Source organism: Furipterus horrens, unplaced genomic scaffold, assembly GCF_987537825.1.
Source record: "Furipterus horrens unplaced genomic scaffold, mFurHor1.1.pri manual_scaffold_7, whole genome shotgun sequence".
NCBI classification, from domain to species: domain Eukaryota; kingdom Metazoa; phylum Chordata; class Mammalia; order Chiroptera; family Furipteridae; genus Furipterus; species Furipterus horrens.
The window spans coordinates 13,495,637-13,515,449 of record NW_028327177.1 but is presented as its reverse complement, the minus strand read 5'-3'; the positions used below and the strand labels follow the sequence as shown (position 1 = coordinate 13,515,449).

The window sequence follows — 19,813 nt, the reverse complement described above, 5'->3', positions numbered from 1 at the left end:
TCTTTGAATTTGTGTTTATGAAATTCCACTTCTGGAAGCTATCTCAATTCTGTTAGAAATGATTTTATTTGGCCTCTCCTCATCTTTTTAGGATATTCCAACCCATAACCAGCCTGTCTGGTTTTTATACCACATATTTGATTTGCAATACCCTATAATTTTATAAAATTCTTTACATTGTATTTTATAGCTTTCTCAGCTTTATAAAAGAGATGTAAATATGCACAGTAAAAATCTGACACTCAAGTGAAGTAGCATCTAAATAGTTCCATTGTTTTCAAATTATTTATCATGATTGTTCTTGATTTGAAAACCCTGGAAGCACCATTTCAGGTCTCTTGTGGCCACTTGGCAATACCTTTATCTGTTAAACAAATTGTACAAATACCCATCTTTAGAATTTACAAAGGGTTTATCCATTATTTTGCTTTAGTTCCACTGACATGCTATAGGAATTATTATCCCTGTTTAAAGAGAAAGAAACTAAAGTACACTACTCTTGCGTGTGATCTGACTGCACAGCTATGAGCAAGTATTCTGAGGATACGTCCTCTTCCCATTCTACTTTTCTAACCATGGAGGAAGTAGCCCTAATCCAACTCAGCCAATGAGAGGAGCTAAGGTCCCTTAAACAAGACATCATCTCAGGCAACATCAGCCTTGCCTTAATAAGACAGGTTAGACACACTGATAAAACCAAATTCCTTAAAGAGGTGCCTCTTACCGTTCTCTGTATTTGAAGAACTACTAGATTCTGGGGGTCATTTGTTTGACCTCACTCAGAGAGGAGTATGTGTGCAAAACATTTATAATATTGGATGCAGTCAGGAGTAGTTTAAATGGCATTGTTTTGTTTTGCCTGGCCTGAGAGGACAAATACCCAGAAAAGAATTGATATTCATAGCCAGAAGCTGACAAAGATGTCAACTTTCTCCCCTGAGACCACCTGCTGAGTGACCAAATGACAGGATAACCAAAAGGCGGAGGCCTGAATGTCCAATGAGAAGTTGGGAAATGAAGTGTGGTAATAAGTGTGACAATATGCTCCAGACCAAAATGAAAGTCCTCAAAGAGCCTGGGAGACTTTGATATACCTTAGAGGAGGGTCTTTAGAACTGATGATATCAAAATGGTTTATAGCAGCTGAAGGGCAAGGCTGGACCGTGCCGCCAGTGGTCATGGGGCAGAGCTTGTACTAGACCACAGACACAGGCCAGATACACTGGAACAAACCTCACACAGAGTGTTCAAAGGTAAGGGATATGACCTGCTTTCCTAGATTGGAGCACCTCTAAGGCGATGTTCTATTTTTCAAAGTAAAATGGGCTCAGAATTTTGGTTAACTTTATATATGTATAATCTTTTCATGATCAGGAAAGCCGTGTTGTTATTAGTCTATTGTGGCCCAACCATATGCAACTTCCTCTTGCTCCCTCTTTCTGATTCTATAATATTGTAAGTCTGAACAGATGAGTGCATGCAAAACAAAAATTTCCAGCATTTTCTGCTGCCATTGTATTCCTGTACCTGCCTATAAGTCTTTACTAGTGGAAAATGGATCTCCCCAAATGCATCATATCACTGCCTGTTCTCCTACATCTCTTCCTGTCCAGCTTTTTTGGAATTAGCAATATGGGTGGGGTGGGGGCTTAGGACACAGTATTCTGCAAGGTCAAAAACCATCATTCGTGCAGCAAAGTTATTGACTCAATTATCTGGTCAGTACAGACTGAGTCTTAGAGCAGGGTTGTCCAATGGAAAAGGAACTGTTATTCTACCTTCCTTTAGGTAAATAGAAGTGATCTTCTAATAAGGTAGAGCGTAGACTTATTTTCCCTATTCTAGCTCTAATGGCTTTAATGTAAATAGAAACTCAATACACTTTGTTATCCCAGTTTTCATCGTACCTTGGGCTTTCTTTTCTTCTTCTTTTTCTTCTTCATCTCCTTTTTCTTCTTTCTCTTCCTCTTCTCCTCTCCCTTCTCCTTCTTCTTTTCAGTTTTCACAGCTATTTTACAGAAGTTGAGAGATTGTATCAGGTCTGACCAACCAAATGATAGTTTAAACCAAAGAAGCCAAAGAAAAGTTTTTGAGTAGGAGAATGAAATAATGAGATTGCTTTTCTGGCAAAATAAATCTTTTGGCAGAGTTGAAGATAGACTGAAGGATGTGAGAAGCTCCTGGTATGACATGAATTAAAAACAAGAGATAGGGAGGAGGTAAGGACATGATTAGAGGGATATTTCAGAAACAAAATTGGTAGGTTATAATGAGTTCTAAATCTTGTTTGAGCTGCCTATAAACATTCAGATGGGAAAGTCCATTAGCAATTGGAAATATTTCCATAAATAAATATTTCTGAGGCATTTCTTCTCTATAAAAGCTAATCATACAATCTATAGTCTTGATCCATAGTTTTTCTATTTTATGACAGTCATCAGTCAGGACACTTCCATTCTCACTGAGTGTTGGGATGTCCATGGATTGGGATATGAGTGTACACTTATATTTAATAACAATACTACTCTTTTTGAAAAAAATCTAAATAGTTCCATTGTTTTCAAATTATTTATCATGATTGTTCTTGATTTGAAAACTCTGGAAGCATCATTTCAGGTCTCTTCTGGCCACTTGGCAATACCTTTATCTGTTAAACAAATTGTACAAATACCCATCTTTAGAATTTACAAAGGGTTTATCCATTATTTTGCTTTAGTTCCACTGACATGCTATAGGAATTATTATCCCTGTTTAAAGAGAAAGAAACTAAAGTACACTACTCCTGCATGTGATCTGACTGCACAGCTATGAGCCAAGGTATGGGCTAAAAGAGGCATGGCTTCCATGGGCTTCTTTTTTTATCCCTTTGATTTTGAGTGACTAGAAATTTTAAGTAGCCTGTTGGATGGTATGGTCATAACACAATGTTTCTGAAGCATGCACTGCATGCTAGGCACTGTTCAACCCTCCATCTGCTCCTCTCAACAGCATCCTGAGGGAGGTATTTCACTATTCTGAATTTTTGGTGGAGAAACCAAGGCTTAGAGAATTTAAATAGTTACTAAAGTCTCTCAGCCAGTGAGTAATGGAGCCAGGTCTTGAAGTGAACACCACAATCCCAGGTCCCATGCTCCTAACCACTGCATTATATTGCAGAAGCATGCCACTTAGCCCCAGATGGATAGATTTTTCCTTGCATTTGTTTCTACTGACTTGGCTGCGAATGCATCTTAATAATGAATGATATGTAAAGGCAGAAGAAAATCTGCCCAACAAAACTTAGTGTTGTATTTTTCATTAAGTACAATGTTAGTTGTTTTTTTTTTTTCCCTTCCCTGTTACTCAGACATGCAGTGACTGCAAAAGGCTTGCAGGCCCGAAGTACTGATTCTTTTTAAACCAAGTAAGCCTGAAGACAAAGAGCAGGTGCTTTGTAATTTAAATAGGAAAGATTGTAGGATTCTTGAAATCTACACTTCTTTTGCAAGGTTGCACAGGGAAAAGTTGAAGGGCAAATGAAGTTCGTGTATCCCTAGAATTGAATGGGCACAAATAAGGAATTGGTTGACATCATGGTCATGCACATGAATGACCCAGCTTGGGTCATAGTAAGCACCCGACAAATATTAACTGTTACCATTATTGACAGTGATATCACTGTTAGAAAAATCAATCACAATGTATCTCCTTACAGATTGTATCTTCTTGCATTTGCTTAGCGCATTAATATTGAAAAAGTACTTTCATTTTATCTCCTTATTTGAGATGCTATCTTGTCATCTGAGAAGACATGAGTAAAAGCCTAGTCTTTTCAGCCTCACATCCACTGATACTTCCAAAGCTCACCTTGTAGACACAATGAAACATACGGCAATATCCCTTTTGAAACACTCATGGCATCGATAAGATCTTGTTTGGTGCTTCCTTCCTGCAAACTTTTAGGCTTAGATCATGTCTTATGGGATATATGTAGTGCCATGTCCCTAGAACCCAACCAGAACTTGATAGCTAGTAGAAACTTGACAAATATTTGTTCAAGGAATGAATAAGTGAGCAAACTGTGAAGTTTTGAACAGGCCTTAGGAATAAATAATGCGCAGAATATTTGCCCTTACCACAACTCTAACTAGTTGGAATTAATACCAAAAATTACACAACGATGCATTTTTAAATAATGCTTTAAAGCAGCAGTTAGGAAGCAGTCACGAGGACCCATATGGTGACTTGCCAAGAAAATAATTCTGTCAATAAATTCAGAGAGTTTAGACTCATGGGTAGTATTTATAAGGAGAAAGAAGAACACAGTTTCTTTATATAATTTATGATTTCTATTTTTTACTTGTAAGAATATTTCATGCTTGTTGTAACACATAACATTTATAAATATGTATAAAATATATACAAAGACAAAACTAATTATCTCTCTTTTCACTAGAACCACCCCCCTTTCCAGACACACTTCTTTCCTGTAACTGTCATGAATAGCCTGTTATTAACACTTATCTCTATATTTATTCTGCTTACTTATTCTTTGTTCTAAATGGGATCATACGCATGTCATTCTGTAAGAGAAGGTCTTTTACATAGTATAACATGGAGCTCACTCTTCATCCAAAGATTTTTCTCTAACTCATCTCATTAATTTTAGTAGCTGCATAATATTTCTCCTTGTATTTTTATTGTTCCCATGGTGACACACTTTAAGGTTCTTAACAGTTTTTGTTTTTGCCACTACAAACAAATATTCTCATATATACATTGGTTCTTACAGTTATTCCCATAAAGTAGGTTCCCTAAAGTAAAATACGGTATGTGATTTTTACTTTAATCATTACTGGCATTTGATTATTTTCCAGAATTATTGTACCATGTATATTGCTAAAAATAATGACCAAGTGATTTCTGTATATATAGCATATTTGGATACAATTAGTCTTATAAAGTTATTAATAAATCTGATGGAAAACTACAACAGACATGACATATATATGTATTTTTCTGAGCCTGGGAATTTTTCATCTCTCATTGTTTATACTTGCATTGCATTTTTAATTTCATTTATTATCTTTCTGCAAAGTGACTTAAAAAAGCTCTTTGCATATTACAAATATTTATCATTTTTATTTCTTAGTGTTTGAATTTTTTTGGTTATCATATATTTGTTTATAAACTTTATCAGGGTGGAAAAACAGTCGGTTTACAGTTGTTCATATGGAAAATAATATAATAACTAATAACTAATAGTACAATTATAAACTCTATGTTTCACATACAACTGTAAACCTACTTTTGTCCTACCCTATATGTTTATGCAACATCTTTTATCATGTGAAAGACATTTCTCATGTGGTCACATATGTCTATCTCTTCTTTTATGACTTCTGGTTTCTTTTTTCTCTGAGGAGATGACTTTTTTTCAATGGAGGTGCAAATATAAAGACATTTTAATGAACAATGAATAAAAAGGTCAGACAAGAATAGATGGTTATGCAGGTCACCATCAGAAAATAATGCCAGGAATTTATGGGTCTAAATGCTAGACTAATTAGTTTGGACTTGGCCTGTAGACACAGAAGAAATGCTAAAATGTTTTGAACAGGGCAGTTTTATGATGAATACATGACTTTATAAAGATCAGTTTGCAACATGCTTTGGAAAAGTGAAATTCGGATCCAAAGAAACCAATATGTCGGCAGCTATTTATTGAACAGACACTCTCCTGGGCACCTGGAGTCAGCAGTGTATAAAATGCCATTGAGACCATTTAGGCATCACCTGCAAGAAACAGAGGTTACAGTAAGGGGACTAAAAAAGGTAAAATAAAGGCAGCAGGGATGGGAGGAAAAGAAAAGATGGACAAAAGAAAAAAATGAGACTAAAGAGGGGAGCGAAGAAGGAGGAACCGTCAAAGCTGGTTTGGGAATCGAGCCTGAGAGATGAGAGCTCACAGCAGTGCCATCGGTAGGTAGACTCGGGCAAACCAAAAGAGGAACCAAAAAGTCCAGGGTGGAGGGAGCAGTAGAGACAGAGGTTTGTGTATCTGCCTGCGCTGTCTTACTAGATTCTAAGCCATCACTACAGCTGTCCTAGCAAACTAAAGTCGACTCATTAATCAATCAGCTGTTATTGAGAATGACATTTCAATCAATTGCTAATTTATTTGACTGTATGGTCATTAAGCTCACATTTATCCATCTTGTCTTTAAGAATATCATTCCTTTTATTTGGAAAACCTTTACTGAGAAAGCCCCTATTGCATCTCAGAACCTGTACCAAGTGCCAGGGAGACAGAAAAAAATCATGTATCATCCCTGATCTGTCCCATCATTTATGACACAATATGGTGGATGCTGTGAAGAGTGAGGGGAGGTCCCTTCAGAGGATGAGCTTAATTCTGACCCTTGAAGAGCAAGATGGGGGCAGGAAAGTCTGTACTGAGAAGATTCCTGGGCAAAGGAGGTGACTCAAGAGTTGAACATACAGGGGGCATGGAGATGAAGAGAAGATAAAAAACCATGTGGACTTTTATTGATGAGGACATTTTAGTACTAGCCTGACCAAATAGAATGACAACTTCATATTTGAGCTCATTCTCTTTTTCACCTACCTCCTCTTGTGGAGCTCAGTACAAGAGATCCTATTTATTTCTTCCTGAGAAAGAATTGGGGAGAGTTTTAGGTGTGGGTGGGTAAAGTGAGTGTTTCCTTCTTTATGCTCCCATAATAGCTTCACTTTCAGCATTTGGCACAATAATTATAGGATCACATGCCCATCCTCTCATGCCCATAATAGGGAGGGATTCAAGCTGAGCTATACACAGGTTCGAGTGAGAAGTTGAGGACTCAGTCTTCACACCTTGGTTCTGCTTTTCTGTACGAAGACTTCATGTTAAGGAAGGCTCACCCTTTGTAGTGCTTCATTAATGAGGTCTCTTCGGAGTGATACTCCAATAACAGTCTATCCTTCTGCCATCCATGCAGATAGAGCAAGTCTCCATTTTTCAAAGTTAAACTACTTGAGTTACTGAGAAGACTTACCTATAAATTGAGACTTATTGGCTTTTATTAAACTGATTACTGTGGCTAAGGTTCAAACCATGTGGACTGAGAATAAGCAAGTGTGGTTTCCTATGGGAAATTGTGGTGCTGTTACCAGAAGCACAGGTAGAGGATACCAGATAAGCACAAGCAATAGATGCCCACTGTACAGTCAAAATTTAGTAGATCAATAAGGACACAGTTGATGTCAGGAACTCCCCTATGAATTTCACCATCCATAATATCACTTAATCTTCAGGTAACTCTATGAAAAACTAATATCTCAATTTTCCAAAATAATAACCAGAAGCACAGGAAGAAATTATTTGTATAACATAAAAGAGCTGTTACTGTAAATTACTTCGCTAGGACTGCCACAACAAAATACCACAGACTGGGTGGCTTAAACAACAAAAATTTATTGTCTTACAGTTCTGGAGCCTGAAAGTCCAAGGTCAAGGAGTTGGCAGATTTGGTCTCTCTTAGCTAAGACCTCTCTCTTGGCTTGCATATAGTTGCCTTCTCACTGTGTCCTCATGTGGCCTTTCCAAGGATGTGTGTACACATCCCTTGTGTCTCTTTGTGTATCCAAGTTTGCTCTTCTCATAGGGACAACAGTCAGATTGAATTAGGATGGCCCTCACAGACACAATTTAACCTAATCACCTCTTTAAAGGCCTAATCTTTAAATATAGTCACATTCTGAAGTCCTGGGGATTAAGGCTTCAACACATGAATTTGGGGGGAGAGGACATTATTCAACCCATAACAGACTATAAAACTGTTTGTCCATTGTACCAAGCTTCTGGAGAGAGCTTGAATGAGTGTCCTGTCACTCATTCAAGTTGAATAGGCCAGGGGTTCTGAAGGCTGAGACCCTTGGCAAGTGGTATCCTGGTTAACAGCTGCTATCTTTTGCATAAGCTTATTCCTAGGACAGCCTTTCTCCTTCAAGGCATGCAGTGTCCTATTGACTAAGATGAACTTGTGTGTGTGTGTTGTAATCATATCCATACTGTAGAATCAAAATAAACAACATTTTGTGAATGTATAAATGTTTTTTCTATTCATGAGAAGCATATTGTTTATTGTTCTTAAACAAGTTTGGCCAGGGTCAAGAGCTCCCTTGTCCACAGATAGGCCACCTCAGGACAATGATGGTGGCAAGCTTAATCATTCCTCATTTAGAGCTATGCTTGCTTGCTTTTCATTCTTTCTTTTTTTTTTTTGACTTATTATTTTTTTATTCTTTTATTAAAAGAAATATGAAGAAAACTTCCCCCTCAGTTCTCAAATGAGGAAAGAGGGCTATGATAAAGTGTCACTATGAGTCTGTAATCTATCTGCAGTGCACACCCACTGCTACCTCCGGGGGCCAGTGATCCAGGCTCACAGAAGCCTGGTTTTAAATTCCAGATTGCCTTTTTCTGTTGGTTTCCATTAACCAAGTGATCAATGCAAGTTTTAGGTATAGGACCATTTAGACAGTGAAGAATTCCACCTTCAGGCAGTGGGCAAGAGCAGTAAGGTGACACTAGCCTTTAGTTGGCAATATGTTTGACAGTAAATAAGGAAGTGAGAAACCTTTTTATTGATGTCTTCTTCTACCTACAATTTTCATCACAAAACCATTAAAATAAATCAAAGTATCGTGGGTCTCAGTATAAGAAAACAGCCCTCAATCTGGGAGATTTTAGAATTGGTAGACTACTTATTTGTAGTCATAGATAAAACAGAGACTTTGAGAGGTTAAATATCACACTTAAGTTCACAAAGCTAGAAAGCAATATAATTAGGACTTGAATTCAGGCTATTAAGAGTGGAGCCCAAGGTCTTCATCAATATATCATCCCAAATTACCAGCAGCTACTGTCTTCTGTGAGCGACCAATGGCAATTTGTCTTCTTCCAGCAACTCTGGTCTTGGCAGTTGCTTGATGCATTGGTAGTCCTTTCAGAAGAGGAAATAGAATTATTTGTCATTATTTGTTTTCAGATAACCTAGGTTCACTCCTCTGAATGTCTACTTCTCTTTCTTAGTGCTAGCAGAGCAGTAGGTACTCAAGATAAAACAGATCACAGAACTCTATGAAGGTGACTTCAGCAAACCCTATAGTCCAATGAAAAGTAAGATTGATAAAATGATATTGTATTTACATAGGAGAATGTTTCTACCTTTTAGAGACCCTTGCTGAAATATTTAAGGAAGCTTTATCATGATGTCTATAATTTACTTTTTTAAAAAAATCAGTAAAAGTAAATATACGAAGCAAGGACAACAGGTTAATTGTTAAATCTCAGTAATGCATTTATATTTATCTCTGTGTATCATTAATTATGTAAAATGTTTATAGTAAATATTAAAATACAAAGTTGAATAAAAAGTAAGCAATGAATATAGGATAAAGAATGAGGTACTGAACACAAAGTAGGTTTAAAAGAAGATGTCATAGACTTCTGGCCAAGATGAAGGTATAGGTAGACATGCTTCACCATCCTCCAAAGCAATAAGAAGATATGCAACTACCTCAAAACTAAAAACAACCAGAACTACCAGAAAATTGAACTGCATGGAAGTCCAACAAACGAAGATATAAAAAAGCAATACTCATCCAAACAGGTAGGAGGGGTGGAGAAAGGGCAGAGAGTATGCAGTACGGTGGTAGTGGCGGTGGCAGCAAGGTAATGGCTCTAGCCAGCCAGTGCAAAGAGCAGTCACACATTATAAAAGTTGAAAGGGACACCTGGAGAACGATCCTAACCCAGATCAGGCCACATAGCTCATGGCTCCAGTACCAGGGAAAATAAAGCCTCGTTGCTTCTGACTGTGAAAACCAGTGGGGGTTGAGGTGGCAGAACAAAATGCAAACCCTCCCACTCTGGGAACCTATCTGGCAACAGCTAGAACGGCGCTAGTCCCACACAGGAAGTGGGAGAAGTGCCTGGAAAGAGGGAAAGTGCTGAGCAAGCAGTATTGTTCCCTTTTGACTCCTCCCCCACATACAAGTTGCCCACACTGATGAATACCTGAGGCTTCGCCCCTGACAACATAACAGGTGTAACAGCTCTACTTAAGATACAGGCAGACACAGGAGGTGGTCAAGTTCAGGAAGCAGAGAAGTATGGCCCAAAAGAGGAAGCAGATCAAGGTTCCAGTGGATGAATTAAGCAATGAGGAGATAGCCAACCCAACAAATGTAGAGTTCAAAACACTGGTGATAATGATGCTCACAGACTTGACAGATAAGATTAAATATGACAAATGCATAAGGGAAGAAATGAAAGCTATACTAAGTGAAACAAAGGAAAATCCACATAAAACCAATGGTGAAACGAAGGAAGCCAGGGTTAAAATCAATGATTTGGAACATAAGGAAGAAATAAATAGTCAACTAGTACAGAATGAGGAAACCAGAATTGAAAAAAACGAGGAGAGGCTTAGAAACAAACCTCTGGGACAGCTTTTAAATGTGCCAATGTTTAAGAAGAGGAAGGACAAGAAGTTAAAAACTTATGTGAAAAAATAATGAAGAAAAACTTTCCTAATTTGGCAAAGGAAATAGACATAAAAATCCAGGAAGCACAGAGAGTCTCAAACAAGCTAAGTCCAAAGAAGACCATACCAAGGTACATTATAATTAAAATGCCAAAGGTTAAAGATAAAGACAGAATCTTAAAAGCAGCAAGAGAAAAGAAGAGAGTTACCTACAAAGGGGTTCCTCATAAGACTTATCAGCTGATTTCTCAAAAGAAACTTTGCAAGCAAGAAAGGACTGGCAAGAAGCATTCAAAGCAATAAAAAGCAAGGACCTACAACCAAGATTACTGTATCCAACAAAGCTATCATTAAGAATGGAAGGGCAGATAAAGTGCTTCCCAGTCAAGGTAAAGCTGAAGGAGTTCATCATCACCAAGTCATTATATGGAATGTCAAAAGGACTTATTTAAGAAAAAGAAGATCAAAACTATGAACATTAAAATGGCAACAAACTCAGAATCAGCAACAACACAACCTAAAAATCAAAAACAAACTAAGCAAACAACCAGAATAGAAACAGAATCATAGGTATGGGAATCATTTGGAGGGTTATCAGCTGGCAGGGGGAAGGGGGAGAAATGGGGAAAAGGTATTGGGATTAAGAAGTATAATTGGTAGGTACAAAATATACAGGGGGGTGTTAAGAATAGTGTAGGAAAGGGAGAAGCCAAAGAACATACAGGCATGACCTATGGACATGAACTAAGGGGGGTGGGACTGCTGGAGGGAAGGGGATATTGGGTGGAGGGAAGCAAAGGGGAAAAAATTGGGACATCTGTAACAGCATAATCAATAAAATATACTTAAAAAAAGATGTCATTGCTGGTGATGATGATGATGACAATAATAATCCTTAAAACAGGAACAGATGAGATTACCAAGCACTAGGCACTGTGCCAAACACTTGTCATGCATTCTCTCTTTCTTCATACCAGTCCTATGAAGTAGGATGATTTTCTCCATTTTATGAATAAACAGAGACTCGGAGAAATGAAGTCACTTGCTCCAGAGCTGTCTTCACCAATTTCATATATTCCTTTTTCCATAAGGAGAACTGTGAGGCGGTGACCAAGTTGAAAGAATACCAGATGGGTGGGGAGGCAGGTGAGGACACAGAGGGACTGATAAACTTGAGGAATGGAGAGAAGGCAACAATAGCAAGTCCCAGGGAGGCCTGGATATTTAAGGGAGGTTGTGTCTGGGGCAGGGAACGTGCTGGAAGGTGATCCACTTTAAGACTGTACTAGTGTATCTGGTATACATGAGAGGCCTGGGGAATAACTGATGACTATTGAAATTTCCAACAACGAGGATGCAATGGACATATATGGAGAAGGATGTAAGCAGGGATGAGAAGGATATATTTTAAGCAGGAGTCTGGCCACGTTGACAAAGGACACTATACTACGTATCTCACTCGATTCTAAGGCTGATTAGAAGAATGATTGCTAACAACTTCCCCCAGTCCATAAGATTATTTTGACAGTGGGAAAAGAATAGTTTCCAGTGAATTTTCTTTAGCATTTCCAAAAACCAATTCACTAATTTTTAGTAATTACTGTCTTTGAGCAGGCGTACTGACCGAGGTTCAGCCATTTGATTTCAAACTAGATTTAATTTTAAGACTTTGTGCTTCTTGAGGGGATAAAAATGCTGCCTAGAAAATACGGTCAACTATGTGTTCTGCTGGAATTCTGCTGGAGAGATTATCACAGCAAGCTGCTGGTCTGAAGGGGCTAAGGACACCATGTCTGTGAAATTGAAATTAGTTTATTCTAGTGGGTAGATTTTTATTTGATTTTAAAATATAAGTAGGTGTTTTTAAAAGAAGAAAAGGAAGTCTAAATTGCTCTACTAATCCAATGAAATATTGCCAAGAGGATAAAAGCAGAAAACTGTGAGCCACGTGGGGGATCCTTTCCAAAGCCTGCTTTTATACTTCTCTTCTGTTCTCATTAAAGCAAGTCCCAAAGATCAAATGAACCGGGGACCCAGGCTGAAGGCAAGGGCACAAGTTGTTTGCTTCATCTCTGCCAGCAATCTGCTCACCACCAGGCTGGGATGCAGGCACACAGGTCAGAAGAATAATAAATCCTATTTTTACCTCCCCGGTCTCCATCAGGAGCCACCAGGGAGCAGCAGATGACCAAGTCACTCATCTGATGGCCTCCAGTTACATACTTGCTTGAAAATAAATGGAAAAGCTTATAAGAAGGGGGAGAAGGATCAGAAATAATAATGGCACCAATAATTCACATTCCTGTGGTTTTAGGATCCACAAAGTGCTTCAGATACACGCCTGCCTTTCATCTTGCCTTTTGCTGAGCATCTTTAGTCCTATTGTACAGAATAGCAATTCTAAACCCAGAAATATTTAGACAGGAATTTACTCCCAATCATATAGCTTGTTCAGAACATGAACTTTGATTACGAATGCCTCGGTTTGAATCCTTGCTTTATTAGTTATGAGCTATGTGACCCTATGAAAATTACTTAACAACTTCTCTTGGACCCCACGTTCTCATCTGTAAAATGGAGCTAAGAATATTATCCATTGCAGAGGTGGCTGTGGGGATCAAATGATAGGATGCAGGTCAACTAGTAGGAACCCTCTGGCATATAGTATTCAATAAATATTATCATTATATTTAGAAAACATTTTATGGCTCACAAAATATATTCGGTTCAACTGTATTTATTAGACACCAGAGCCAAATACTGTGCTCAATTCTGGGGATGCTAGAATAAACCACTCCTGATCCCAGCCATCATGCAGCTGGGTAAGCACAGGCACACCCTCAGCACAAAGTGGTATTTTAAACAATGAAGGTAATTAGGGGGAGAACTGAGCCTGGCCTAAGGGTGTTAGAAAGGGCTTCCTGAAGGACGACACTTTTCTGGCTTTACTTTTACTAAAACCCTCTGGAAAAAAAAAAAAAAAAAAGTATTATTTTCGTCCAGTCTACAAATGAGTGAAACAAGCCTCAAAAAATGTCGAGAACTTCCCAAATTCCTTCAGCAGGTTAGTGGTAAAGCCAGGTCTCTGTTATGCTAAACTACCTCAAGGGTATATTCTCTGTGAATTAAGTCATTGAGATAATGGCTGTTGTTCCCCTCCTCCCCCACTACTTCTGTTGTTTAAAAGGAAACTGTCATTCTTTCTGAATCTCTCCTTTTTTCTCTCAAAAATTTAGCACAGTGCCAAGTTCTCTAACACAGATAACCTGCTAAGAGTTACAGAAGCTTAGAAGGGGCAGGGCAGAGGGTCCAATCCTTTACATGCAGGGATCTGGGGGGGCAGAGACATATGTGGTTGAATCTTACTTCTGCCTCTCATAAGCTCTGTGCCAGTAAGGCAGGCAAGTTAACCTCGTTGAGTCTGTTTTTTTCATTCATAAAATGGAACAATAATAATTTTCACCTCCTAGAATTGCCATGATGGTTACATTAGCACAGTGCTTGGCACACATAATAACTGCTCAATAAACTTGCACTGTTAACTTTAGAGAAATGCCAATTAGTGCACCCACTTCAGCCCTTTGTTCCGGTCACACAAATCATCTGTGCATTGTATTTTGAAAGCCTTTCCCAGTGGAGATTCTGGAGCTCCATGTGTGCAATGTTCCAATGCTTGACCAATCTCACTACCTGAAATCCAACTCTTCTGTATATTGCTCATGCTTTCATTAATATTATTAACATTCTGTTCTCAGGAAAAACAAAACAAAACCGAGGAAGGCTGGTCATGCTTTTTCTGGATAAATAAATGAACATCTCAACACTCTCTGTCCCAGTGTCTAATCCCAGAACTTAATTTTTTGTCTTTAGAAGTCTTTTATTCACTTCCTTCCACTGGTGATGGGCAGGACCCCTCATGTCCTGAGGCTGGTGTGCTGATAATGCAGGTAGTTGCTCATAATGTTGTGTGTGCTGTGCTTTTTATTTTCAAAGCACATTCCATGCTTACCTTGTTGATCCTAAAACAACTGAGAGAGGTCAGGGAGACACATACTAGCCCCGGGTTAAGGATGAGGAAACTTAACTATAAAGGAGGAACTAAAATTAGCCACCATGGCTAAGCACTGATTAGGTCCCAGGTCTTTTATGCACAGTATCTTAAACTTCTTAAGAGCCCTTTCTAATAGGTGTTTCTAGTAGTTCATTTTGCCGGACAGGAAAATGAGACCCAGAAAGGGAAGTCAGGTATCCAACTTTCTCCAAACAGTAAATGGTAAAGCTGAATCTCAAGGCCAGATCTGTCTTACTGCAAAGCTAACAAGTTCAATCACCAGCTTTTAAAGTTTTGCTCGACCCATCGGTGACTGCCATGATATTAAAATCAAGAACTCCTGATTCACAGCCCAGGGCACCTTTCATTTAAACCACTCATTCAGTCCTTCTTGACTGGGTGAGATGGAGGAGCTGGACACACCTGTGGCTCAGACAGCTGCTGCTCACACAGAATGCTTTGCACCTGTCCCATTCCCAGCTGGTCTTCTGTTCATAGCTTCCTGGCCCATGCCTATAACGTTGGGGTTCCCAGGCATTCAGTCAGAAAGTAATAAATTTATATGCCTATACTTCTATAATTTAAAAAATGTAATTTATATTATTATATTAAATAATATACTGAGGTAATATATTATATATACAGTAGTCCCTCTCTATATGGCAGTTCACTTATCGCAGCCTCACTGTATCATGGGATTTTTAAAAATATTATATTTAATTCTTTATTGCTATGTTGTGGGATTTTGCGGTACTGTATATGTATGTTGTTAGTATGGTGTTAAAGTTACGTAGATTTAAGAGTGCAGAATATGTTTAAGAACATAAGTAGTGTTTATAAAAGTGTGGAAAAGGTCAATAAGGGAGTGGGAAAGGTTAATAAGGGACTGGGAATGGTTTATAAGTGTGTGGGAAGGGTTTATAAAGCCTTAAAATATATATAAATACTAAAATAAATGTAAGGTTCCTACTCCATGGATTTTCACCTGTTGTAGGGGGGTCTAGAATGTAATACCCACGATAAGTGAGGGAATACTATAATGTTATATTATATAATATTAATGAAGCAATAACCATTATATTATTACAATTATATTATATATAATTTACATTATTTATGTATAAAACAATATATTATTATATGTAGTGTTAGGTATTTATATAATTTTTATATTTATATTAGACATATATGTTATATGGGACATAATGTATACAACATATAAATACATATATAACATATAAACATGTTTATATATGATATGTCTCTATCTACTGCATGTATTTAATGTTTATATATATAAATGCTTTCAACATTTGCCAGATTCTCCAGCAAAAATATAGGTTTGTCAGGCCAAACAAATTTATCCAAAATTTACCAGCAGGATATTTCTTTAAACATAGAGCTGGACATGGAGAAAAGTGAAAAAGAAAAGGCACTGGGAGTTTCTTCTCTTCCCATGAATGTCCAATGCAGGTGGAGATATATATGTTATATGAAACTCACATGAAGGTGGTAGACAAGCTCTGAGCTAAGAGATGGGTTCCAACCATGTTCACCTTATCATGGGGAGTGTGTCCTTATGTTACTACTTGAGCTGCTTCACTCATTCATTTTCCATTTCATAAGGAGATGATGGTGAAAAAGGAGATCCAGGAGAGGAGGGGAAGCTTGGCAAAGTGGGACGCATGGGGCCAAAAGGTAGGTAAAATGGTATGAACTTGACCCTGTGATGTTAGAATTGCTCTTCTCTTTCTCCTGGACTTGCCCTAAGAATCAGCAGCTTTCATAACAACCTCTGCCCCACAGATGCCTAAAATGTATTTCAGATTCAAATTTACTGGCCGCAAGAGAGTTCTTATCAGATCGCCTGTCAACAAGGCTCAGACACATTTCTCAAATTTCATCCTTAGGGTCCCCTGGAGTGGGACACCCTGGGAGACCCAGGGAATAGAAATCTCTAAGAATATCTAAGAAACTGAATTTTGGAAATGCAGCTGTGTTCATAGCTGGGTCTTCCCTTAGCAGCCAACGCAAAGCAACTCTTTTTTGGCTGGCCTAGAGCTTAAGGAGGAAGATAAGAAGGAGCAGGAAGTTGTTTGGTCCTTTGACTTACTGACCTTTCTCCATCATCTGGTGGGTGTGGAAAGAGTAGGAGCAAAGAAGGAGAGAACAACACACAGACTATTAGAGAATGTTTGTACTCACAAGACCAGAAGTAAGTCTCACCAAAATAGCTTCTGGATTGAGATTCGCAAACATGTGTCCTCTGAGCACTAGAAATAGTCCCTGCCAACCGTTTACAAAGTGATGGCTCTCGACCACTGATTTTTAAATCTTCATAATTTAAAAAAAGAAAAACAAAGGCCTCTGAGACCTCATTTTGAGAAATTCCAATTTAAAATCTTCTTATAATATAAATATGTATACTATTCTATACATCTGGAAAATCAGTTGAGAAATTATTATCACAAAAATATAGACTATCATAGAGAAAAGTTAATAACAATTCTGGAGGAACTTAGTGATCCCCGATCTTGTTCTTGGAGAAAAACTCAGTGGGACAATATTTGATGTTCCTTTGATGACTAGGTTTTATGACTGTACATTTCCTCCCCCTTTTTAAAGAGCTAAGATAGTCAAATCTGGTTTGTAAAACAGGGGAGAAATAGATTCCCAAAGTGAAGCTGAAATAGATTAACGAGAACAGAATTAGAATAAAATGCAAGAATTCTTTCACTCAGCCCCTTATCTGACCTTTAGATTAAACATCCTTTTAGAAATATCATATCGATAAGCATTTTAATATCACCAGGTTCAGGACTGTCATTAATTTTAATGAATACATTATAATGCTATTAAAATAGATAATATAGCACAGGATTTATAAATATACCAGATAGGAGAATGCACTTTTTGCTATTTCCTTCAAGTGGATATCATATATTGGCCACATCTTTCAAGGGAAGATAAAATGTTAGGATATAAAGTTGACATGCTTTGCTTTTCAGGGATTAAGGGAGACCTGGGTGATATGGGAGACCAGGGCAACATTGGCAAGACTGGGCCCATTGGCAAGAAGGGTAAGCCACATTTTCCTATTCTCCATCAGCAATTTCAAGCAAATTGAGCACCTCTTCGATATATTTGAAAGGTTCTATAGCATTAAAATGATTTCTTTCTTTTCTTTTAAAATACAAGTTTTTTTTCGTATCTTGGCTGTTCACTAGTAGAAAATAATTATTCATAAAACCCAAGGTAGCAAAGGACAATATAATTTTATTTCTTAATTTGAGTGGAATAATTGTAATTCTATGTCAGGGATCTTTTAACAGGATGGGAACATCTTTTTGTTTTCAGTCCTATCCTGATCCTGTGCACAATTACCCTTTCAATACTGCAAACACCTTTGTTACACAGATAGAGGTAATAGTCTTTTTCTTACCTAAGCATTGTTTTCCTATCTCCTCATAAAGCCCCACAATGGTAGAAGGCTCTCATTGCTTCTATATTCAGTAATTCATACAAGCATTGTTCCATCTTGTTCGAAGATACAAAGCTTAACGTGAATCAAAAGTTTATTGCAAGAAACTCACAGACCATTTAGAAGCCATTTTTCAGAAAGAATTAAAATACTGAATACTCTATGGCTCCTTTAGGAACCATCTGGGGGAGTAGACAAGATTGACAGGAAGCCTTGACCTAGGTCTGGAAGAACAGTGAGGTGTTTCTGGGAATGGGGAGAGGCATTTGGGGGAGACACAGGAGATCGTTGTGCAAAGGTACAGGTCGGGGGAAGCTCAGTGCCGCAGCTGATCGGATTCTGCAGCCTTGTTGTACCCGCCAGCATTCCACACGTCCTTGCCCAGCTGCGTTAACTACACATGTGCCTCACGGTGGCCACGCTGTGTTCCTGTGACCCGGCTGACAGATGAGGTCTGAGCTGAGGTCCTGGCCCCTCTCCTGCTCCCTGCGCTCCAGTACTTCTCTCCTTACCCTTGTCCAACTCATTCCTTTGAGGGCAGGGATGGGGGGCAGTGCACTGTAAAGAAATTGCTCTGTTTATGTTGATGCGGTGGCTTATGGTACATTCACCTGTGGTTGAAATCGTCACAGCTGAGGAAGAGCTGCATGGACTGCTCAGAGTTCGTGAGTCCTGCTGCAGAATGTGCCTGTGGTGGCTTTACCGTGAAGCTCATGAAGCTTTGGCTTCAGAGCCTGCACTTGTTTGGGTCCGTCCCAAAACCCCAAGAGGATTCTTAGTGATAGGTGCACATGTCTCGGTAAAATTGAAAAGTAAGATATTTTAACCTCAACTGGTTAAAATATTGCCTCTCAACATCTTCAAAAACTAGTGCTCCACCTCCAACAAAATTTTTTAGACGTATTGCTCCCTAACAAGACTTTTAGACATATTTTTCTTAATTCCCCCCACCCATGAAATTTTAATATCACCTATGGGCAATATATTTGTTATGGACTGTGTTTAGAGTAAGGTTTTATTTCCTCTTAAGAACTGACCGCTGCATCCTTGAGGTGATATTGTCCTCGTTGGGAATGCATAGGTTAACATTACGCTCTCCTTTTGCTCCAGTTTCTCTCCATCATACTTCTTGTAGTAGGTGGTTTTGGGAGTGGACGTTAAGTATTTGGAGAGCTAGCTAAGAAGAACTTGAGTGAGAGAAATATTTAGTTTGAACTTATTTATGTAGTTTGCAGTTAATTTCATGTACAGCTAACAATTCCAATGAAGGAAGAGCTCCCAGGATTGTGCCTACCATTTATTGTCCAGATCTATCCAAAGTCATCTTGAAAACATTGATGGGGCCAGGGGGAAGAGACCAAGTCATCATATGAATGTGTCCTGTGCCACCCAGCACAAGAAATGTGTGGATTGTGGAAAAGAAACAAGTTTTGAAATGTGTAGGGCCAGAGCTAGTCCGTAGAAAAAATTTCCAAATCTAACAGCCTCTATATGAAAATGACTTTATAGAAGTGTTCTTATATTTTGAGAGAATTGCTTGCATTAATCCTTCTGATAAGAATGACTAGCTGTGTCCAAAAAATAAATAAATAAATAAAAAGGCCCCAAACCTACTTAAAAGCAGGAGTAAGCTGCCAAATCAAATAGGACTTCAGCGTCCACGATCTGGAGGAGAAGGGAACCACTCCAATGTAAGCTGTACACTCTATACCTACTACTTTTCTTCTCAAATCATTCACCAGTTCATAA

At 38.3% G+C, this 19,813-nt stretch overlaps 1 protein-coding gene across 1 annotated transcript in view; it reads left to right on the top strand.

Annotated features, from left to right (window-relative positions):
* The window catches only part of COLEC10 (collectin subfamily member 10), a 39,206-nt gene that overhangs the window by 7,439 nt on the left and 11,954 nt on the right, over positions 1-19,813 (top strand). Inside the window, exons 2-3 of the mRNA XM_090282744.1 lie at positions 16,210-16,281; positions 17,592-17,663. Of these exons, the coding sequence (XP_090138870.1) occupies positions 16,210-16,281; positions 17,592-17,663 (144 nt within the window). The remainder of the gene's footprint in view (positions 1-16,209; positions 16,282-17,591; positions 17,664-19,813) is intronic.